Source organism: Anopheles gambiae, chromosome X (genome assembly GCF_943734735.2).
Source record: "Anopheles gambiae chromosome X, idAnoGambNW_F1_1, whole genome shotgun sequence".
In the NCBI taxonomy this organism is placed as follows: domain Eukaryota; kingdom Metazoa; phylum Arthropoda; class Insecta; order Diptera; family Culicidae; genus Anopheles; species Anopheles gambiae.
The window spans coordinates 3,610,136-3,635,030 of record NC_064600.1 but is presented as its reverse complement, the minus strand read 5'-3'; the positions used below and the strand labels follow the sequence as shown (position 1 = coordinate 3,635,030).

Genomic DNA, 24,895 nt, shown 5'->3' with positions numbered 1-24,895 from the left:
GGGGGGGCCCGGGCCGAGCGGGCAATAATATGCGGTGATTTGATTTTCCGCGCTCCGGGCAGCGCAATCGACGGATCTAATTCGCGCAGCGGGCGGGAAATGGTCGCGCGGGCTCGCCTTTCTTCCGGGCGTTCTTCTGATTTCTCCTGATTAGGTTACGGGTGGGAAACCGAAATCAAACCGTTTTTTGTTTTTTTTCATCCCAGCGGTTTCTCGCCGATCCGATGGGATGGGTGCGGGACCATCTGACTTGGGAGGATGAGCTGACTACTGAGCAGCAGCAGCAGCAGCAGCAATGGTTTAAATCGAATTATTGTGTTACGGCCCCGCGCTCTGTTTGCCCGCAGACACACGCACCAGGCAAATGATGCTCCAACAACGTATGCTCCTCCTTTGCGTGTTTCAGAAAACATCAAAGCCAGAAAATCAGAACCAGCCCTGGGTATCGAAATCCGCGGGACGACTGTGTTCCGACCGAGCAGAAAGAATTCGATTTTCGAAGTATTTTACAGTCAATTTAATTTAAACAGGAGGGTTTCCTCTCTCTCTCTCTCTCTCTCTCTCTCTCTCTCTCTCTCTCTCTCTCTTGCGTTCCCTAGCCAGCTCGTTTGGCTTTGTTTCAGGTTGCTGCTGGTATGATTGTATGATCAGAAATGTTCCCTTTTCTTCGCGTACTTTCCGTCTTTGCCCGCCTGCTTGTTACGGGCTGGGTACGCAACGAATTTTCGACCCTAACTGGGCTAGCCTCCTCCCGCTACACATTTGCCACTGGAGGGATGGGGGGGGGGGGGGGGGGGGGTGGGAGACAGAGATACAGACCGAACCGAAACTGTTCAATTCGATTCGCAGCGACCTAATGAAGCGAGCTGAATTGCGATGAAAACAAGGGAAAACAAAACCGGGCTACAGAGTGGGGGAAAATGGAATTTGTTTGAAAAAAAGGGAGGGCAACCGCTGCCTGGCGCCTGGCGGAAGATGGGCACCACCGCTAATGAGCACGCCTCCCGGGGAGACAGACAGCAGCAAAGGGAGAGACAGAGAGAGACATTTTACAAGCTCTAAAGGCACGATTGGCGTACACGGCAGTACATCAAAGCCTGGACAGCCTTGGCGACGGAGAGGCGCAGCAAAGGGTTGTGAAACAGTTCCACCATCCATCTTTGCCAGCATTAGACACAGAGTGCTGTGAGAAGCCTGGTGCCGCACCTCCCGGAGCTCGTCTGGCCGGGCTGTAACGAGTGGAGCAGATTTGCTGCTGGTTGTTGCCCATGTTGCGCTGGTTCGATTACGCATGGAGGTTCCATATTTAGATCGGCCGTGTTTTGCCTAGTGAGCGTTCCCACTCAGCAAGCGCTTTTTCCCCAAGATGGCTTATTGCAGTATCTTGGCTACGTTCTTTGATCAATTTCCGGCTAGGCTAAAGGTAGGTTCTAATGGAAATAGTTTGACTGTAGCCTAGGAAACCAATTCAATCAGGTACATTTGTGATATCTTGCCTATATTTAGGTTATATGTTGAAGTTAGGACCTAAATATTACTTTAGACATGAAGTCGTAATCAAGTCCCCGTTAGGTTATGTGTCTTATCTTGACTAAGTAGAATAAGCACGAAGAATAAGTGTAGAATACTTTCTTCGAGAGTGATTGTATACTCGAGCCCTCTTCCTGTCATAGATTACACTTGTTTAAGCAGTCTTATTATCATTTTTGGTTATGATTTCAACATCTTTGTCGTTCTCAGGCTCTATTCACTATTATGGTATCGTGATCCTGCGAAGTCATCTTCTCTCCATCTTAGGTTCAGTGAACTTCTATGTTCTCGGCTCGATCTATGTTGCAGATGCGTATCTCAGTGTGGTGATGATGTATGTTTGCCGGGTTCTACACTTCAGGTCAATTCTTCTATATCTTCGGTTTTATCGTAGAACCCAATTCAGCTATTATATCAGATATTGTGTGATGCTCCGAGCGTCAACTTTATCCCTTCAAATTATTTCAGTGTTGTCTCCAGTGTCCAGTTATTCTTGCATACTTGAATTTCTGAAAAAGTATCCAGCGTACTAATGTTTACATCAAAAGATATCTTTTCTTTCAAAGTATGTGACCATGCTCTTCGCTTACGGAACAAATGTAAGACATCCAAGCAATTCCATCGGTTTTACATTAGTTCAACAGCTCCATGAAATCACTCAGTACATTCAAGAGAATCTTCGAGTACTTTCAGTAGAAACAGAAGGCACTTTGATAGAAGATCTGAACATTAACAATATTTGTCTAGAAATATATTAGTCTATTCTTATATTCAATAACTGGAAGTTTGACTTCAATAGATTCTAGTGCGTCTATTCGAATGATTGATTTGCTTGGGTATGCTACCATTCCAGAGTTCGCTGGGACTCTGATGTCATAAGATTCTTAAGAACTCACCGAAAGCCTTGAAGATAACTGTCCCAGATCGTTACGTAACCGGTAAAGCATACGAGCTTGCTGCTCGTTAAAATTAAATAACAACACTCCGATGCGAACGCACTCGTGCGCCTGGAGCGCATCAGCCGGATGCCAGAAGGATGCAGAGATAAACCAAACCATCTCACTAATTAGTGAGCAGCAAAGCGCAATGCCCTCCGCCCACCGGTCCGCTAATGTCGAATGCCGCATGCGATAGCAAATCTCGCAATCATTTTTCGATCTACAATCAAAATCAATGCATCGCCCGTTTGCATGCGTCACTTAGCGATTAGCCCCTCGTGGCCCCTCGGCTGCGCGTATCGCCGGCAACTCCGGTCGCCGGTGGCAACTGCAGCAGTAACTGCGGCAGATGTTGCACATTAATTAGCGACGCAATTTTCAAGCTTCTCAATCCGAGCTCGCCCCCGCCCCCTCCCTCCCTAGGGCCTGGTCGCAATCGTGCGGCAATGTGCGTTCGAGTGGGCCGGCTCGATTACACCTCCCATGCAAAACAGGTGATCCCCTAGCGGGTGGATTCTAATTCTGCAGCAAAATTCAATTCGTTACGCTCATTTCCGAAAAACCCATCGGCCCATCCCACCGGACGAGAAAGGCGGGAGGAAGACACCAACAACAACAACAACAACTACAGGAAAGAAAAAAGATAGTTTACGCAACTCTCCTTTCGCTCTGCCCGAATGGCTAGCTAGCTCTGTGGTGCTGCGTTGCCTGCCAGCCTGTGGGTCCCGGGTGACGAAATTAAATGAGTTTCCAGCAGCACACACACACAAAAAAAGGATCAAATCGGTGAGCGCACGCAACCAACGGTTACCGGCATCGGACGGTTTCCCTGCCCAGGAGACGAAGGAAGACAAAAAAAATAACAACAACCTTTTATCCTTTACTTTACTCAACCAGGCTTTTCTGTGTAGCACACACACACACACACACACACACACACACACACACACACACACACACACACACACACACACACACACACACACACACACACACACACACACACACACACACACACACACACACACACACACGTACACAGAGCAAGCGCAACTTTTCCATTACAGCCCTCCGCTGGCTGCTGGCTGCGGGACTGATTGGCAAAACCTGGAACCTGGCGGTGGCTGGTGTACTTTGCCGCGCACTTTTTGCCGCGCCTGCCACCACGCAACCGGCGAGAGCCGGGCAGGCGGGGCAACCCTACCGGGCTTTTTGCGAAGAAGAAACAAATTGATAGTCGCCTCCGATAAACTGGCAGGCAGCGGCACTGGCGACGGCCGCAACAATTGCTCGCTTCCCATCGGCCGGAGTTGAAGCGTGTCCCAATCCTAAAGCAAACTATTTGCGCCCCGTACGCCGTGACGTTTTTCCTTCGCACGATGTGTCACACAGCAGCACACACACACACACACACACACACACACACACACACACACATGGGAGGATGTGTCACTGTTATCCTGTTTTCAGCCCTGGCGCTTGTTGTTATTTCTTGCTGTGCTGCTGCTGCTGCTGCTGCTGCTTTCAGCGCCCAGCATTTTCAACATTCCTGGCGCGCTTCCAGCGCACCCCGCCAGCATCGGGGCTGATGATTCGATAATTGAAAGCAAACTCAAGAGGGGGAAAAACCTCTCTGTATGTGTATGTGAGTGGGCATGAGCGGAATGATTTTGATATTTATAGGATTTTCCGGAGGTTTTCCGGCAAGGGCAAGGTAGTGGTAGTAGTTTTGCCGCACCAAATTGGGATGATGAAGTGAGCTCGGATGGTTTTCACCCACCCCGAGTAAATAACATTATTTTTTTTAACCCATTTCCATCCTACCGGCCGCACTGCCGACGGTCGGACCAGGGGGCGGAAAGGGGAAGGGTAATGTGAATTCCCTGCGTGCGGTGTGTGGCTGTTGGGCCCCCGGACCCCGATAAGGTTGGCCTGATTTGACAAATATTTGACTAATAAAGACGATGATATGGTCGATGATAGTTTCTTTGCCGGCTTTTCTTTTCCCCCTGCTTGGAAAAGCGTATCCCTGTGTGTGTGTGTGTGTGTGTGTGTGTGTGGGAGAACAAATTTAGGAGGGCGCTTGTCTCGGCGGTGGATGCTGCAGTTTTGACTTTTCGAGAGGGGTGTGTTTGCCTTCTCGAGGCGTCACCGCCTTGTGCTAATGATGATGTTTGACGATGCTACCCGGCGGAACTAATCGATAAAGGCTGTTCCGATTTTTGTTATTTTTCTCCCTGCCTCAGCTACTCCCACGCACCGTCACACCCTTTTTGTTGTTGGTGGTTTTGCTTTTTATCACGGCTCCGGGGTGAGCCAGGTGGACAATGAAATTGGCACATGAATATTAACCGGCGGGCGCGGGAGTGGTAATAATAAATGCGTAAACACTTTGGAATTACTTTACTCCCCTTTGCTGAGGTATTTGATGTATATTTTCCAATCACTCTCTCTCTCACACACACACACACACACACACACACACACACTCATTGGAGCAAATGGTCAGAGCGAGGTTTGCAACAGCAGCATTAAATAAAGCCATTCCCGTCACACAGGCACGCAGGCACCATGAAAGCCCATCTGATGGCATTTCGATCAATAATCGGGATGTAAATTGAATCAAGCTTGGATTAATTTTTTTGCACCCGGTACGGGAATGCTTTAAAGCGAGCGAATTCGGTCGATTGCAAATGGTTGATTCGGTTTGGGCTTTGGGCCTGAGTTGGCGAGTCATCAAGACATCAAGAGCCATTTTTGTTGGGGGGATTGGCGATGCTGAGTCGCATGTGCCTTTAGACGAGAATACATTCCAACCAGGAACGCTATTGGAGCTGGACGTTCATTTCCTGTTTTTTTCTTGGATCTTGTAGAATTGGAAATACCGAAAGTGAGAGGCATATAAGATCTATAAGAGGCTGTCAGCACGCTAGTTCTGGTTGGTTGTGTACTAGAGATGGGTATAGTTGGCACCAATCCGCAGTCGACTCTGATCCAACTCCAACTGGGAGGTAGGTCCGCCTAGCATTATCCAGAGCTTATTGGAATCGTCTGGAGCCGTCCGGAGTCAGAGTAATCCGGAGTCGTCCGGAATCATCCGAAGTTATCCGTAGTTGTTCAGAGTTGACCGGAGTCCTCTGGAATCGGATTGGAATCTGAGTCGTCTCAGAGTTGTCCGGAGTCCGAGCCATCCAGAGTCCTCTGGAGTCTTAAAGAGACGTCCTGAATCGGTCGGAGTCTGAGTCATCTGGAGTCGTCCAGAGTCAGCTGGTGTCGGGATCGACCGGAGTTGGCTAGAGGTGACCGGTACAATGTTATTGGCTCGCTTATTTAAGAAGTGCACGAGCATTACGAAAGAGGAAAAAAGATTGCCATAATGTTAACTACGGCGAATGCCAGGCGACTCCGGACGTCTTTGACACCAGATGACTCCAAATGACTCCAGGCCGTGATGCCGATTTGGCCAGCGTCGAAATCGGAGTAGCAATAGCCATTGTCGGATCGGAGTCCTGAATGCGTTCCAGAAAGCACACAGAAAGACACAAGCATTCGACATAAGATGCTTCCCTTGTATGTAAATGCAGCCGTAAATGTAAAATGGAACAAAACAATCGTTGAGTGAAGAATAGCAAAACAACTTTCAATTGCAAGAAAACTCTGGTGAACACAAGTCAGCTCAAGCGCCTTTCAATACGTTCCAATCGTTCGTGAACATTTCATTTCTTCAAACATCCTGATCATCACTACTTTATGGCAGTTAGGTTGCTGGTGAGCTCTTTTTTGGATGAATTGGACGTGATCATAATGTATCAAAATACTGTCCATGGGCCTTGCAAGGAGTTTCAGTACGTTAGATTTTAAGTCATGTGTTGTAGGGGATCCTCTCCATATTATTTAGGGAGCAACTTCTACTGGATTTGTGTACCACAATGTCACAAACAGGATGTTTGATCGATAGGAAGCCATCGTCCAGCTTAAATTCATGTGGAATATGAAAACTATACTCAGTATAGAATCCAGATACTATCCAGATATATCCAGATATATAAGAAAGTATAGAATCCAGATACTTCAATGTGCTGATAAATGAGAATGTGCTTTAAGAAATGTCCGCCACTTTTACAGAGATATTTGCATCTAATGTAATATATCTACTGTAATTCTGCCTATTATGTATCTTCAAATCAATCGTTAGGTCTTCTCGCCGAAAGCAAGAATAGGAAGCACTACCGGTGCCAACTACCGTTGTCACCTTATCTGCTCTTCATCTGCTGCTGCTCATTAAGGAAATTTGTATGCCCTACCGGAGGACAACAAAGCATCGCACGGGCAAAACCCGGGCAAGATTTATCTCTAGCTCGTCCTTATCAATCTTTGGTTCGCAACCGTGCCGGGGTTTCCGAGCTTCCCGAGCTTTCCCGAGCTGCACGATAATCGGGAGCCAAACGAAACCCGTCCCGCCCGCAAGAGACATCTATTAATTAATATTCCAATTAGGGAAATCAAAAATGGAAAACATCAATACAGCGGGGGAAAAAAACAGAACAAAGCTCATTGTGCTGTGTGTCGTTGCTCCGTTTCCTTCTTGCTGTGTGATAGAGCTGTCACTTGAGCGGCGTCGCAAAGAGAACAACGCAAACTGTGCCACGTGCCGGCAGCCGCCGCCGCCGCCGCAACCTGAAACGCATTCGCCCCCCTCCTTCACACGCACGCCAAAAATAAACGAGCGCGCTAATGGGCACGGGAACGGCACCGAAAAATTGGAGAGGCGGTGCTGCTGGTACGCACGCCAGGATACGTTTTCAATTTGCTGTCGCACTTGGCGGTTGACCAGGGACGACGACCCACGGGGTAGGCGTAACCGGAAGCCCCGTAACCTGGTAGGACGGGTCGCGTGCCGGGCCTTAAAGTAAACGATTAGCATTTTTGCCGTCAGATAGTGAGGACACACACACACACACACGCGCGTTTTGTGGGTTATAGCTGGGCCGAGGGAATGCCGTGCGGGTTGGCAAAAATTAATCATAATCGTATTTCTTATCTGCTAAGGCGGAGAGCAGCGCGCATCCACCGCAACACGCAAAAAGGACCGGAAAGCGCAAGGGGAATGATGATGATGATGATGAGCCTCGACACGCGCCCGAACGGCTGCCGGGCCTAATAATCAAGTGCTACCATACAAGTAGGCATAAAACCACCAGGCCACACACACACACACACACGCGCACAGATGAAAAGTGCACAAACAGTGGCTTCCCGTTGGAATTTTTATCCCAACAATCTTCTCTATTAAAAGCCGAAAAATAACTAACTCCCAACGACTTCATTCGACTTTTTGGCAGGGAGCCCTCCTCAGCCATATCATCCCCGACCATGCACACACACATACACCGGCACAGGATAGTGGCAACAACAAACAGCTCATAAAACTTAATCATCCGAACATCATTCGGCCAACCAACCCTTGGTAAAACGCGGGGCGTGTGCGGAACCGCCTTTTGCTGTGTTTTGCACTGCAACCTGGGGCGTGTATGTTGCGTATTTGAGGTTTTTGGTCCAACCCGGCTCACTGAACTTGCCTGGGAGTTAATTATCCTTCCCATTGATGCGCCGGTTCAAGAAGCGCAATAAAGATGTTGGTGGGAGTTGTCATTTCTTTCGCTCCTTGCTGGTTAAACGTCTTCATTAAGCGAAACGCAATTAGTGTGGCAACTTATTGCCAAACAAAAAAAAAAACGGAGGTTGCGCCGCTTATCAGCCAGCAACCAGCAACCCTCCAGTGGGTTGTACAGTGTGCTTTAACGGCACTGTAAACTTCTTAGCGCATTAGCGACTCGAATATGACCTCGTAACGCGTCGAGCGCTCTCCTTACAGCGTCACTTAACACCTACTTCTCAACGCACAAACGCCCGAAATAGGACCTCCGAAATAGAGAACGATCCGGGTAGCAGGGCCTCTTCAGCACGAAACAATAAAGGGCACACACTTTCAACACGCTTGTTTGTGTCCCGTAAACACACACACACACACAAACACATTGTGAACTGTCAAAATTGACGATCCCGAAAGAGATGCCTTTGTGGTTTCAAGTTACTTGCTTGCCTTTTTTTTTATTGTTGGTACTTCTTTTTGCGCCTTCTCCAAATTGGCCATATGGCTAGGGGTCTCGATGGCGTTCGAGCAAGTCATCTCAAGAGCACCTCCTGGTGCTGGTGCAATAGATGCGCAGTATGCAACGGTGTGGCGCATTGGCGCTGTGTACTGGGAACCACTTGAAGAGCCGCATTGTGTCGATTGTCGGTTTGGGAAGTTGGTCTGGTCTGGAGTCGAAGGGGATTTCAGATTTTCTGGAGTTGCTGAGAGTGCTCACTCAAGAACTGGCTGTTTAATTTCTTCAAGCGCGTTCACTTTTTGGCATTAAGATTGAAGATATCACTGCTCCAAAAAAAAAAACCACGAATTCTCCGGAATCTTCCGATACATACTTTTCCGACCATCACCACCCATCAGAACATATCCTTGCTACCCGGCCCTACCCATCTGAACAGCACCAGGAGCTTGCCTTTGCCATCGGCTACTGCTTAGCTCACTTTTCGGTCAATTATGCAACAATCTGCGCACAAGGTGGCCATCACGGCGGTGGGTCACCCGCGATGCCACAGCTGCTGCTGCAACTTCCAGTAGCCAGCCTCCCGAGCCGGCTACCGTTGGCGTTAAATCCTCTAATTTATCACCTCCGCGTTAAGCTAGACTTCCGATTTGGCCTGCGGTTTTGACGCGCTCGGTTCGTCGCTTGCTTCGCTACGTTTTTACTTTTGTTTAGCTTCCTCCTTACTGTGCAGCTTCCTTTTTACAGATGACGTGCGCGTGTGTGTGTGTGTGTGTGTGTGTGTGTGTGTGTGTGTCATACTGATTTCTTTTTTATGTCCCTTTTGTTCAAACTATATTATCGAATCGGCTGCTATTTGTAGCGTCAAAGGGTCCAACAGTTCGGAGTAATAAAAAAACACACACACACACACAGCTCGAAAACCCTTCCCGGCGTCCCACGGCTGCCGAAGCCGGAACTAGTCACTCTGGTATCGCCACCCGGGGAAGCAAAAAATAAAGAAACAACCAACCTCAACTTAAACGCTCATGATTGTTGATTTATTGCAAAATCTTTTCCCGAACGGTTTTTTTTTTCTCTGGTCGATGTTTTGAGACGCGTTTGCGTTCGCTTTTGTTGCGCCCGTTCGTTATGATTAGTTCCTAAATGGCCGGGCACCGCTGGGTTCCCTATCGCGTCATAGGTATGTGTCATTCCATTTCTCGTGGTCGTGCTTGTTTTTCTTTTTTTTTGGGTCTTCCTTTGCTGTCCTTCCCCCATTTAACCGCGTCCATCGCGATTGCGGTGGCACAGTGTGTATTCATCGTGCGCTGCTGGAGGTGGCGAAGGTGCTGCAGGAAATTGAAGGAATATTTTACACCCTCAAATAGCCGACCGAGCCCGATCAGGGTAAATATTAATAAAGCGCAAGACGCGCTGCCAACAACAACGACAAAAAAAAACGGAGCAGCATCGGACGGGATCGTCGAAGAATGGCGTAGAAAATGTCTTAAAAAACGACCCGTAAAATGAACCATCTAGCGACTAATCGTTTCGCTTTATCAAAACAGTGACAAACGATTTTTCGTCACCATTGAGACGATGTCGGGGAATTTTTGGGATCTGAGGAGGGTTTTTTTTTGCTTTTAAATGTTTCATTTCGGGCTCAATTCAACCGCGCTTCCTCTGCCCCCCGGCCAAGCGTCATTTCGTTTGCCGGCGATATGAGGCGGACCTGAGGAAGAAATAAATCCCTCCTCCTCCTCCGCAACCGCCCGTACGACCGCCGAACCTGAGGCAATAAATGTTAGATTATGACCGGGCGGAAAAAGGAAGAGAGCCCTTTTTGTTCCTGTCCGTGACAGAAAGGACACAGCACAAGGTGGGAAGCTTCACGGTTTGCCTGCTCAGCGGCCCTCGGTGGCAAACGGCAAACTGCCAGCCAATTTGATGCGATCCCTTCTGGCCCCTGGAGGTCTCGGGCGGGCCACAGAGGTCGAGTACAGAGTGAGCTGGAGAAAAATAGACGAAAAGAGAGAGAGAGAGAGAGAGAGAGAGAGAGAGGCCGAGATAGTGGGAGCACAACGGAAGATGAAACACATACACAAGATGAAGAAAAACTGTCATAAAACAGTGGTGCGCAGGCTCTAAACAGCTCCGTTGGATTTTTGTCGCTCTTGTTGTTGGTTTTGTTGTTGCTGCTGTTGGATCGTGTGACCGATCCGTCGCCCGGTCTGCTCTGCTTTCTTCCGCAATTTGGGAGCGACGTTTGCGTGTCCCTGTGTTTGATTATGACCCAAAAAGCTAAAACGAAGGAGCAAAAAAAAAAACAGACAGAACGGCCACTTCCTTCCGCACCTACGCCGTGGTTCCCACGTTTGACAAAAAAAAAACGAGCACAGACAAACGCTTGGGCGAACGCTTTCATCTGTGTGGCTGTGGGACCGTTCGTACCGCGCACGGATGTCACGGTTTTGCGACACGGTCGTGCTCGGCGCATCCAATTCGTAATTTTACGCCTTTCCGCAAATCCTTCACCTCCCGGGGACCGACTTTGGAATGTTGTGCTGCTGGCCATCGAGCTAGCTAGTGATAATGGTTTTTTGGCGGACTAAAGTGTTTTAAATGGTCTCTAACACCACACCATTAACGTGCAGTTGTGTGCAATTGGAGGAAATCAGAGGGATGATTCTAGAGATGATGCTTTGTCTTTCCAGTGTTCCTGAACTTCAGTCCTACTCTTCACTACTGGTCCGAGTTCGAATTGGAACGAGTTTCGTGTGCTTGTAGTGTTAGAACATCCGGATCCTTCTGTTTAATAGTTATTGCATTGCAAGGAATAGTGCCTGTACTTTAAGTATATACGAAAATCTAGATCTAGACTAAGATGGAGATGTATATCATCAGGATCCGGTTGCCACAATGTACTCCAATATACGTGGAATAACGAAAGGCAATCTTCAGACGGTCTATAGACATCCAAGACATTTACGATCCTAATGAGAATAGGGAACATCTACACGGTTGAACAAAGTATGAGTCAGATAGAATGGGTTAAAACTGCACAACAAGTTATTATTGTTATACTATCACCTCGCAAAGTCAAATACTTGCGTTGTGGAGAGCTATTCATTCTAGTTCGTTGTTGTTTGGCGGATATTGTTGATGTCGCTTATGTGCGAAGAAACACAATGCCATCGAGTATCTCTCTGAGGATTTATTATGTAAAGTACCTTTGTACCGATATAACCTCACTGTTCCTCATAATAGTGTAAGATGTCCTTCCTACATAAGAGAACATTGTTCGAGAACAGACCATACAAAGCCGAAGTAGAAGGATTTGAGGCCATTTGAGGCCCAGCAGTTTTCTATGTCCGACTTGAAACACCTCCACTTCGGGTCTTTATAGAGAGTATCAGACCCGAGTATCTGAACAATCCTAACGATACATTGGGCTTTAGCAAGGGATTTTACAACAACATCCAGTTCGAATAAGATAGGTCAGTCGCTAAGGTAGAGATGGAATACTACCATCCCAAGCACCTTGACAGTAGCTCACAGTGATGCGATGACACGATAATGAATATCTGAACAGGATTCGTTATCAGCTTTGCCTGCAGGGTCAATGCAAGATAAGTGCTGTTTAGCAAAGTAGCTTACCAGACCATACTGAAATATTGGAAGAGGTTGGATCCATTGCAAGAGACAAATTACCATCACAGGCTTTCAGGTTCATCACCAACGAAGGTTGCTGATTTTTGGTCATTGGAGCATTCGGCGAATCTTCAGAAAGTGACCTATTCCAGTCGAAACGATTCTCGCAGGTCGCCCCAACAATTCCCCAATGCCAACTCCAAAGCGCTCCGAGTGCACTACATCAAGCGAGGACTTCCGCAACAAGGGACACCCTCGCCCCGTGTTTGGGGAAGATTGACACTTCAGCTCACAGCTGAACACACGCACCTCACACGCAGCCCCTGTGACGAGGCGGGACAAGGTGGACGAAGCGGCGACAGCGTCGCATGACATCACTGACGCACTGGCGCACTTATCAGCGCACAATTCTCGGCCAGCCTCCGGGGAGGTCGGGCGGCGACCGGGCGCGCTGTGTTGTTTCAAGCCGCCCGCTCGCAGATAGCTGCATTCCGCCGCCGGTAACTCCGCCAGCCACCAGGCACCAGCCACCGTCAGCAGTCCCGGCAGTCGGCCCATCATCGCGATCCACCGCTCACCCAATAACAATAAATAAACAAATGCTTTTTTTATGGAAATTTTAAAAGTCGATAAAACGCTTCCAGCGCCTTCAGGCCGAGGGGTCGAAAATTGACGAGTCGCCGACGACTCCCTCCCCTCTCTCCTCTCGATCTCTTTCTTCCCCTTTCTCTCTTTCTCTGTCACCCGCATTGCAACTGATCCGTCGGTTGGTTGATTCTTGCCTCAACACCCCTTTCCCTCAACCATTTGACAATCCAGCATCTTTGCCACTCCCCTCCCCCCCTCCTGGGGAAAGGAACCACTCAGAAACCACTCTAACTGCCACCTGAGATAAAGCGAAAAGAGAAGAAAAAAAAGGGTAGAAAAGTGCCCCAGCACTGTGTGTGTGTATGTGTGTGTGTCGCCAAGATATTTCGGTATATGCCGGGTGCGCCCTGGACACTTTTTTGTTTGCTTGGTGTGCAGAATTTCTGCAGCCCGGCGCCGTGACTATGTCGTGCACGAGTGTGTGTGTCTCCGTCCATGCATTAGGCTTCACATCTCAATGTGCACGACGAAGCTAGGGTGGGGGTGGGGGAGGGGGGTTTGGCTAGAATAAATAAATTCACATTAACCGTGCACATGGATTTAGTGTTGTGCTTTTTTGTGTGTTTGTGGTTGCTGTTGTCTTCCTTCCATCATTTCACAAGTTGTTGCTGCTTTTTTATCTCTTTTCGGGGGGTTTTTTTTTAGATTTGATTTGGCACGGGCACGAGCGCCGCCATGCCGCCCAAAAGCATGTCGATCTCTCTCTCTTTCTCTGTGCCGCTGTGCCTATCGGTCTTCGGCACGAGCTCCATAATTGTCGTTGAATAATTTTGAATTTTAGCGATAGCGGCGACACGACACTAAACAGCAGGCAGGCAACAACAAAAAAGGGGGGTTGGGGGGAACATAAACGCACAACGCACAGGCAAACGCTAGCACGGGTGGCGGCGGCATGCCGAAAAGGCCCCGGTCAGAGAGATAACGCAGCATGCGAAAACAGCCCATTTTGAGGAGCGCAAAAGCTGGGCCGAGGTCCACGTCGGGCGGGGCCGAGGGGCACTGGCCGGTTTGGTTGCGCTAAAAGTGGATACTAGAAAAGGTGCTTTTTTTTCTTAGTACGACCAGAGAGAACAAGGGGAGAAAGATAAGGAAACGGGCAGGTGGATGCGCGACCTCCGGGCAGGCTGCGCCGAACCCAGTGACAGTTGGCGAAGTATACAATTTTTTTGTTTGTTTTTCGGATGCCTACAGGCAAGTCATTCGAGAGCGAGAAAGACGAAACGCACTCGATTACGTGTGTGGTTGGTTTGTTTTTTTTTTTAGTTGTTTGCTCAATATATTTTTATATCATTTTACCCTTGTTGAGATAATATATAGTTTTTCAATAATGGTTTTTTTTAGAATACTATGTACAACGAGCGACCCTAGTGGTGTCGCTACAGCAGTGGGACTCTGAGAACGTATGCGGGAGAGAGAGAGAGAGAAAAAGTAAGAACGATAGTGAGTTCGCGGATATGACAGAATTGCAGGGTTTGCCTGGATGGTTTTCGCAGCGATACCGAACTCAGCAGTGTGAGTGGCAGACAAATGGGAGGCCCTTTTTTTATTCTCCCATGTACGTGTGCGTGTGTGAATGTGTGTGTTTGAATAATTTTTGTGGTAATTGCGATGAGATGTTCCAACTTCTCGCAACCATTTCGGCCGTCCCATCTACTACGATACCCATCCCCATTTTCTCCTTCCTTCTCTTTCTCCCGCATAGTTCCATCTCCTGTGTGCCTAGTTTGCCCCAAAACGTTAGCTATCGCGCACGGGGGACGCACTGCTTAAAACCATCCTGGCACATCAGGATGTATGTTTGTTTTTTGTTTGTTTGTTTGTTTTGTTCGTTACTTCCTCCGCTCTGTTCTTTACACGGTGAGCTCGTACGCAATTAGCCTTTTGCCACTGCACGTTACCCCCGGGGCCCCACACCTTCACATGCACTCGCGTTCGTTCGGCCCTCTTCCTTCCCCTTAATCCTTGGCTTTATTTGAATTCGCTTTCTTCCTTGCTGCGCTGGTGTCGTGTTATTTATGAATGTATGGTTGTTGTTTTTTTTTCACCGTTTGCGTGTTGATGCGCTTTAGTCAGGAAAAGGAAGGAACCAGAGGGAAGGGGAAGGGGGAGGGGGAGTGGATGAAAAAATGGTACCATTAAGATTTCTGTGTGTGTGGGGTTTTTTTAAATACATTCTCAATTTATTCCATATTCCCACATTTACAAGCAGACTCTTTTACCCCTCCCCCATCTCTCTATGTGTGTGTGTGTGTGTGTGTGTGTGTGTGTGTGTGTGTGTGTGTGTGTGTGTGTGTGTGTGTGTGTGTTTTGTGTTGATGTGTACGTTTTTTTTTAGTAGCGCCGAACGCGCTTGTTCACGTGATTTCGGGATTCTTAATTTAACATGGGTTCGTTTGTAGTGGATGTTTTTTTTTTTGCATTATTACTTTTATTTCTTTACTTTTCTCATTAACATTCGCTCCGTCTTGCTCGAACACACGCACCCGGCCGCTCACTCGCACGCTTTACTACGATACTAAGCCATGCCATCTCCTGCCCAGGCCTGCCAGTCACACATTCACACCTATCGCTTACACACAACGTTCACGCGTACAATGGAAAAGTGCGGGATGATGAGGACGAGGGGAAGGAGATATATGGGGGAATATTGTACCTAGCCCTAGTGAGATAAAGAGAGAGAGAGAGAGAGAGTGAGTATGAGAGTGATTTTTGCATACTGTCGTCATGTTTGCTTGCGTTTGCAGGTTTGTTTTCGTTTTAGCGTGATAGCGCTCGTTGCGCTCGTTGCCACGCTTCGACAGTAGCGTCCACTTCTCCCCTCCCTTCCCTCCCTCCTCTTCGTGACGTGCCCTGAACGGCACCCGAAATGCACTCTTTCCCGTCCGGACTGCCGCGGACACATACAACCTTACATGCTACCCGAACTTAAATAGTGGTACGATATACAGTTAAAATATTTTAATTTGCAATTAAAAACTATGTATATGTGTGTGTGTGTTTTTTTTTTTTATCTTTATGTACTACCTAGAGCCGTATTGAGTGTTGTTTTTTTTTTTTGTTTTGCTTCGTTTTTTTATATCTTTTTTCTCCACTTTTTACCGCTACGCCTACAACCCAAAAGCCCCTGCGTAAAAGCAGGGCCTTCTGGTCCGCTTCTGCCCCCTTGTTGCTTTTGCACGAAACAAAAAAAAAACCAACGGACGCTCGACCTCCCCCTCATACCCCCAAGATTTCGAAGGTGGCGAAAGTTCACGAAAGGATGGAAAGGACGGGCGTTTTACCCTTCCCAATTGGCAGAGCGAATCGGGTACCAACATTGCACAGCTTCGCTTGCCGCTTGCAGTCCGATGCAAAAACAAACAAAAAAAAAAAACAAAAAAAAACGACCAAAATAATCCAAACTCTCACACCCAACAGCGGCAGGCGAACCCTGCCCATCCTTTCTCTCGCCGCCGTGACGCTCTCAGTGCTGCGCTCAAGCTCATGCTCGTGGTGGTTTTTTGTTAATTTAAAAATCATCCTATACACATTTAATTCGTAATGGTTTCTTGCCTTACATACCTAGGAGGTAAAAAGGGGGCGAATGGATTTTCCGCAAAAGGTTGCGATGGGAGGGGAGGGGGGGGGGGGTGGATGGATTGAGTATCCGGACTTTCCCGACACTCCCGGCGAATTGGGTCGGCATCGGCGGCCTCACGCACACGCACTGAAATCGATTGCGCTGGGGTGTGTTGGGGGAAAGTAATGGAGAGGGTTGGGTGGGGGGGGGTAACGCATCGGGCTTTAGTTTTCTACTTCTTCTTCTTCCAGTTTCTTCTTCTTATTCTTATTCTTCGTATTCTTTTTCGTGAAGAACGCACCACCAGACCATCATGGGTGAGATGGCAATACAGCGCATGTGTAGCCAACAGAAACAGCACAGAAACAAAAAAGAAGAACGACCTCCTCCTCCTCCTTTTCCCCCATCCCGCCTAACCCACCCGGCCACACGCGGGCAGCTACGAAAATACTGATATGAACTATTTTGATATAACATTTGTCTACTCTTGCGCCGAGGGTTTGCTTCTCGCATCCGTTTCCCGATCGCTTCTGCTGTTGTTGTTGTGTAGTAGTAGTAGTAGTAGTAGTAGTGGTGGTAGTGCGGTATCCTAAACCTAAACCGTGCTCCACCATGGCCTGGCTCAGAGCTGTGACGAGGTCACACTGACACGCTGTAAAGGTTCATCCTACGGGGAACAATGCATCGTTCGCCGCTTCGCACCGCAACACAGCACCGCAACAGGGAGGACTAGCTATGGATGTGTGTGTGTGTAGTAGTGAGTACTGTTGTAATGGCGTTTGAGTAGTAGTAGCAGCAGCGCTGTTCGACCCTCTGCTCACTCACTCAGCGCGGTTTTGATATGATCTGCTCGTGTTAGCTCACCGGCAGTGGCAGATGCCTGCGTGCTGCGTGTATTCCACTCTTCAAGAGTGTGTGTGTGGGTGTGTGTGGCGTGTGTTGAAGCTAGTAGAGCCGCCGGTACAGGTATCCTCCGTCGCCGCGGTGTGTGTGTGTGTGTGTGTTCCTCAGTGACCAGTCCTTTTATGTGAGGGATTGTGTGATATGGGATGTGATCGTCGCTCGTCGTCGCTGCCTGTCCAGCCAGCCCGCTTACACCATGTTGACGTACTTGTCCTGCGGGTTCATGTAGTCGAGCCCGTTCGGGCTGAACGTTTGCGTGCCCATCGGGCCGGCGAGCGCGGACGTGGACGCGAGCCCGAAGTTGGCGGAGGTGGTGTAGCCGGTGTGGCCCATGTTGTAGTTGCCCTGGTTCTGGTTCTGGAAGTAGTCCATCTGGCTGTAGTAGGACGGCGTGTTGTAGTTGTTCGGGTACTGCTGGTACTGGTTGTGCCAGAAGTTGTACGTCTCGTGGTTCGGCACGTACGACAGCGGATTGTGGGACGTCTGGGGCGTGATCGGGGGCGACGGCGTCGTCATGATGGAGGAGTTCGAGCCGAGCGGCGTGAGATTGCCGGCGGACGGGCCGTTGCCGAGCCCGCCACCCACCCCGACGCCGACGCCGCCGAGCCCCCCGTTGCCGTTGCCGCCAACGCCCACGCCGCCGCTGCCCACGCCGCCGCCGCCGCCGCCGACGCCGCCGCCGACCGAGCTGAGCGACTGCCCTAGCCGCGTGTTGATGTTGACGTAGGCGGAGGACGAATGGTGCGCTAGGTTGAGCTCCGAGTCCTTCAGCAGGTCGTACCCGGTCGGCTTCATGCCAGAGGGCTCGTTGCCGCCGCCGCCGCCGCCGCCACCGGCCGGCCCGTGATGGTAGGACGAGGGTTGCTCCTTCTTGCAGATCACGTTGATCGGCGGACTGACGGAGGTCGACGGTGTGATCGGCAGTATCGGTGACGCGTTGCTGTGGCTCAGCCCGAGCGGCCCGTTATGGCTGGGGCCGGCCGGGTTCGACTGGCTGCCCGCACCGCCGCCGCCATTGCTGCCCGTGCCGGGCCCGCTACCGTTGTGGCTGTTGTTCATCGGCGTGTGCTTGATCGTCGGCTTGTTGTTGGCGTTCACTATCGAGCTTTTGGTGCCGCCGTGGCTGCCATTGTTGCTGCCGGTGCCGCCGGACGAGCCGGACTGGCTGCCGGACGGTCCGCTGTTGCCGCCGGACTGGCCCGAACGCGCCGAGCCGGTCGAACCGCCGCCGGACGATTTGCTGCTGTTGAGATTCGAAGAGGACTGGTGCTGGAGCTGCTGCCGGCACTTGGCACGCCGATTCTTGAACCATACCTGGGAGGAGGGAAGCAAAACAAGAAGAAGAAGAAGAAGAAAAAAACAAAGCAAACATCCATTAGTACTGCCACTTGTTAATCGATAAGGGGGAGGAAAAAAAAAAACGAGCGCCCGGCACAGTGCGCTGTCAGCAGTGGTGCGGCGGGCTGCTGCCTGCTCCGGATATTAAATAGGGACGGTCCTGCGGTGAGCTCCTGCTGTGTGCGGCCTGGTGCGCACTTCAAACAGATAATGACTCTGTAATCACTGCTCACGGGGCCCACAGCCGACTCCCTCGCCCAATGGCACAGTAATAAAGTGAAGTGAATCGCAACAAATCGCGCAACCCGCCTGTGCCGTACCCCAGGGACGCACGCACGCACGCGCTTCCACTCCAGCAAGGGTGGAAATCAATTTCCCTGCACTCTACACCGCCCCATGCTTGCGACGGTGGAGGTGGTTTGGAATTACATGCGCTCTAAGCCCGTGGAAACTCCCAGGGGGGGGGGAAAACATGGACCGGTAGGCTCCGCTTTTCGATGCTGCGAGACGTTCGTCGTTGTCAGTCGAGCGGAAAATGTGTTTCCCACCCAACAGCTGCCGTGCCGGGGAAGACAACAAATGGTCCAAGCGGAAGGAGCGATTCGCTTGGGACACAAAAAAGCGCACCACAAAACGCCCCGGTCATCCGAGCCTGGTACAACCCGGACTCAATGGAACACTCTAGGACCTCGGCCCATGATAACGACAACAGCAACAAAAAGTTTATTGGCAAACGTGCACAGCGGGAAGAAGGTGCTGGTTCCGGTGTCCTTCCCTGCTGGCTTTGCTTTAGCTTCTTCTTGCCACTGCACTCCCATTGATCGATGACAGCCCGGTCAGAAGAAAGAGCCCGTGCAGCCGAGCGCCCCGAGATGAAGCTGTCACGCAGCCGCAGTTTGTTTGGTTAGGGCTTGCCAGGGACCCCGGTGTTTGGGATCGATCGATTCGAAACCGTCTTTGTGCGCGAAGGGCACAAGCAAACGGATGTTTTTGGTTGCGTATTTTACGAGCGGCCCGGGCGCAAGCGCAAACATGCAAAAACAGGGCCCAGCACCCGTAACAATGCGGTTTGTTTGCTCTGACTGTCCGAAATTGTTCGGTGCAAAATAAGGTAGGCAAGCGAAAAAAAAAAAAAACAGGGGCCACAGGAAGCGGAATCGATAACTCGGTGCACATCTATCGAGCGACCAGAGCACAGATGTTTGGTTTGTTTGCGCTGTGTGTTCATTGCTGCCGTGACAATGCGACGGCTGAATGCGGACATGCGAATGTGTGTTCGCAGCTGTAAATGATGTTGCAAATGGTACTGTAAACATGACGTGCTTACAGCGGAAGTAAATCTTTAGGGCTTTGTTCTTGTGATGCTGCTGGGAAATGGATAAGTGTGGTTGGGATTGAGTCATCGTACCAACAACACGACAACATCCGACCCGCCAGCATTGTCCAGCGTTATTTGGATGCTCCTTTCGCAGGAGCCTGCTGACACCCCGTTGTAAGGTAAACAGTGATTTTGCTCCAGAGGCTCCGGGACGTTTCAAAAGGTAGGATCTTTGCATTCAAAATTGCTGGATGAACATCTTCTTGCTTCTTACTGACATGCTAATGCGAGTTATCGAGTCCAACTAAAAGCACCAACTAAACTTTTAGTAACTGTGGTTACATTGCAACTCAAAAGACAGGATCTTTGCTGCCAAAGTATCCAATAGATGGTGAGAGCGCTTCAAAAGATATATTTCATTATTTCTGAAGTTCCTCATGGTATATCTAACCAAAAAACTTCTAAACTGTCTTCAATGTATTCCTCGATGTCGCTCTCATTTGCATTCAAACGCTTCGAAAAACGTGCCAATTGAAATGCCACTTATCGCAAGCAAATGTTTATGCCACCGAAAATGATCTGTTTAAACACATTAACCTTAGCACAACGCTACAACGCTAACGTTAACCGTGGCCAAAGCCCACGGGGGGTGTGCCGCTCGTGCGTGAATAAAATTATTACAGCACAAGGGCTGATGCGCCCGAACAGATAGCGGGCGCCCAGAATCTGAAACTAGATTCAATTTTCCGCACCGTACTGCGGCGCATTTTCTTTTCCCACTCGCCGAACAATAACAACGACCAAAACCCATCGCACCAACCCCCCCACCCCCCTTGCCACGGCTCGGAAATGGATTTTCACGGTGCGGCGACAGTCAAAACAAAACAGATTTCCTTTCCCCCTTGGTTTTTGGGCCGTTTTCCGGGCTTCTTGCGCCGGAGGAGGGTGTTTTTGCTCGTTGTGTTAGCGCCCAATCGCCCGAGCGTCACTCAACCGAAAGTAGCGACCGAAAACCGCGACGGCGAATGAATACCAAATCCTTGATTATCACTCCATTATTTACAGGGGGCCCCTCGACTCGCTTTTGCGCCACGGGTATGCGAAGAAGCAGCATCCTATTTCCAAACACACGCACACCCTCGCCCCTGCGGGAAGAAATCGCACGCGCCCGCACCCCGTTCCCGAGGGCAATTGATTTAAAATTAAAATTAAATCAACAAACTCCGGCTCGCACACCGAACGGGCGCATAAATGTTTAATTCGCCACAAACAACGCAAGCAAACAGAACCGAGCGGCGACCGGAGAGAGAGAGAGAGAGAGAGTGGGTGCGAAAAGGCCGGCGGGGAAAATGTGTCACTTGACACCGAAAGTGCCACCTTCCGCAACCGCCGAACAGTGCCGGCCTGCAGTGTTGTGTTGTGTTCGCATCGCGTGCACATGTTTTGCCGCCGGGAATTTCCCACCCGATATGTGCCCGGGTGCCCAAAAAAGGGGTTCCTCGTTCGGTTTACGGTTCGATAGAGTTGTCGCCGAGTTTTATTTTTTTTATTTATATTCGCCTTTCTTCTCCCTTCGATGGTAGGATTTTCCACCTCCCCAACACTCACCTGTACTCGTGATTCAGGAAGATTGATCTTGAGTGCCACCTCCTCGCGCATGAAAATGTCCGGATAGCGTGTCTTGCCGAACAGGGCCTCCAGCACGTCCAGCTGGGCCCGGGTGAAGGTGGTCCGTTCGCGGCGCTGTTTTCGCGGGTTCACACCTAAATGGGGGTTACCGGGAGAAAAAAATAAAAATAAGAAGAAAAAAAAGAAACGTTAGAAACTGAACTGAAACGCTCGATTTGGGTTTTGTTAGACGAGGAACGGGGGTTGTGTTATTTTTTTTTTTTTAGGAAGCTGGATCTAAATTGTGAGGAATGGAGGGGTAGGGAAAGGGGAGGCTAAGCTTACACTAGCTGCTCAAAACTAATCGTACCGAATACTGTATCTGAAACGCAAAAAAGGGGGAGAACTGAACACCGAGAAAACCGAGCAAAACAGAAGACGAACCTTAAGGAATTATTAGGATAATTTTTGTTTGTTGTAGAATTTTGCGTTTTTTTTTTGCAGTGACAATCAGTAAAAAAAAACAAGATTTAGATAAAGAGAGACTGAGGTGATCGTACAAAACAAAAAAAAAATCGCGCTATAATTTTGACAAAGCTCAGTGTTGACAGTTCGTATGAGCAACTAAAGACTTGTGACGGAAAAAAGCGGCATTAAAACAATCTTTTGGGTAGCTCCACAAAAAAAAAAAAACAAACAAACAAAACTTCAACACCACTACTACTCCACGAGCGTGATTGGAACCCGCAGTGAGTGTCGTCGCAAGAGCGCGGTACACACGCATCCACGTACGCCATCCCATCCTCCCAGGCGGTTTTGAACGTCCTGCAAGAACACACACGGAAGCAAAGTTAGTTGGCTGTAAATTGGAGAGCAAGAAGAGAGAAACAAAAAAAAAACAAACAAGCAGATATCGAATACACATACGGACGTATGTGCCAGTCTCGCTCACATTACCTTGCAACCCGGTCGTCTGTCTGTCATTCCTGTTTAGCTACAGCTGCACAAGTCAGGGTGTAACAGCCGAACGGTGGCACTAAACAGCTAACAGTGGAATATTAAATCAAATGCATTCATAACGGAAAATCGAAGCGGAGGAAGCAATAAAAGGTCCCGTGAAATTTCCCCCAGTTTCCACTGCAAGTGTTGCCGATGGTACAGCTGCTGCGCCGTGATGTGTCAACGGGGAAGCCAGGGGCCGCCATTTAAATCGTCGGGCAGCGCGCGCGGACTGCGCACACCACTTTGGTCCTTCGAGCCGGATCACGCAAAGCGGGAAATAGTTGAGGGCAAAAAAACACAGCAACAGCAACGCGCACACACGCAAGAGGGAAGCACCAATGACACAGAAACAGGCACAAACACACATACGAACACATACACACACACACACATATATAGATGAAAAATTATGCGCTTCGACAAACGCGCTCGAGGTCGGCTTGTTTTATATTTGCTCGGGCACGAGCGTCTCCGCAGCCGCAGATGTGTGCGCAAAAAAGGTTTGACAAATTTATTCCAAATCACGCGCGCAGTGTCTCGCTGTATGTGTGTGTGTGTGTGTGTGTGTATAGCTTATCTGAGGGGCAAACGGCAGTGCACAGGAGCCGCAGCAAGAGCACACAAAAACGCATACATGAGGGGCGCCCCAGGAAACAAGACCCCTGATTTATTGCTCTGGCACGTAGAGCGGCGCCCCGCTTGTGCAGCGTTCTGTGCCGTGTGTGTGTGTGTGTGTGTGTGTGTGTACAAGAGACACCTTTCCAGCGGCAATGGCATGGCGAAACGCTGGCCCAGGAGGGCTGCAAAACAACGCGGCAGCCAACCAATCCAGCCCTCCAGCGCAAGGGGCGCGCCTCGCCGGATGCTGCCGCCCGTGTTCGGTTCGGTCGGCAAAGCCCGTCGGCGGCCCGCGTCACGTCACAAATTTTACAAAATGGTGTCCGTCCGGAATCCGCGCCGTCTGTCTCTTGCTTCTGTTTCTGGCACCGCAATTTCGCCGCTTTTTGTTGTTGTTGTTTTTGCTCTCCGTTTCGTTCGCCGCTCGTCTTTGTTTGCGCTCTTGCCCTGTGCGCCATTCGCCGGGCGCAGTTTGGTGTGGCGCCAGGCAGCAGCAGCAGCAGCGCCATCTTTGCACCGACACCGTGTATACAGCATTATCGAGTCTTGCCTGCGTACGTCGGTGCTGGAGGATGTTTTGGGGTTGTGTGTGGCTGGAAGCACGTTGAGCAGGCAGGAGCAAAAACAACAACAACAAACCACGCTTACACACCCAGACAATCCAGTAAAGTGAGAAAGTCGGGCAGGCCACGCGGACAGTGCGTGTCGTGTCAATGTTTGCCTTTCCATTCGAAAAAGTCATCACTTGTACGTGTGCGTGTGCCTGAGTGTCCCAAAAATACTCTAGTCACGTGTGTGTGCGCTGCGAGGTTTCCTCCATCCATCCACACCTACTCAAAAAACAAAAAAAAGAGGAAAAGGCTCCGTGTCCCTGCGATGTGTCTTCCCAGTTCAGGGGGCTTCCCTCGCCGCCCGCATTCGGTAATTGATATGTAAACACTCGTGCCAGCGGACGGCGAGCGCGCTAGGAAGTGAACCTGCACGGCATTCGGCAGCGGCCGGGAGACTTTTGACTTTTCGTCAGCTCCCCTATGGCCTGGCCAGGGGCTCGATTACAGCGCGCACGCAAGGGAAACCTTTTCCCGACACCACGGCTCTCGTATTGCACCCAGCCGAAGCCACGCGAAGCGGCGGAGCTGTGTTACCTTTTTTTCCGTCTGGGCAGTCGTTTGGGGGCGGGGGTAAGGTGGTCGTTTCGGTATTAATTAGCTGAGCCGCGCTAGAATTTCTCAACGCAACAATGCGCCCCGGGTTGGATTTGCACTGCCGGGATCGATTAGACGATGGGTAAGGAAAAACCTTTTCCCCCCGCAAAACCAGAAAGGGGGCGTACAGGGGAAGCCGTACGACACAGCGGGGAAGCCCCACAGCGCGGTCGCGCACTAGTTTCCTTTCGTGCCCAAAGCCAAAGGTCACGCCGGGTTCATTCGCCGTGGGGCTGGGCAGGCGAAGGCTTCGTGGAATTATCCAACCGACGGGTGCACGGTGTGGACAGCTACACAGGTGGAAGGATGGTGTTGATGAAAACAACGACAATATCGTAATCATTACGAGCCGCTCCGAAACCGTTCTAGAATCTCGGACGCGCGGCGTGCCATTCCACGGTAAGCGGTTTATCTCGCTCGCCACATCTTCCTAGCATCCCGGGACAGCTGCACCGGCCCCAGCGACTTCCCAGCAGTGTTTTAGG

At 50.0% G+C, this 24,895-nt stretch overlaps 1 protein-coding gene across 2 annotated transcripts in view; it reads right to left on the bottom strand.

Annotated features, from left to right (window-relative positions):
- Window positions 1–17,249: 17,249 nt before the first annotated feature.
- The window catches only part of LOC1272051 (homeotic protein ocelliless), a 29,143-nt gene continuing 21,497 nt past the window's right edge, over window positions 17,250–24,895 (bottom strand). For both annotated transcript variants that reach the window (XM_061650233.1, XM_061650243.1), the window contains exons 3-4: window positions 21,586–21,740; window positions 17,250–18,635 (exon numbers count right to left, since the gene is read on the bottom strand). In XM_061650233.1, coding sequence (XP_061506217.1) covers window positions 17,511–18,635; window positions 21,586–21,740 — 1,280 coding nt within the window. In that variant the 3' untranslated portion in view covers window positions 17,250–17,510. The remainder of the gene's footprint in view (window positions 18,636–21,585; window positions 21,741–24,895) is intronic.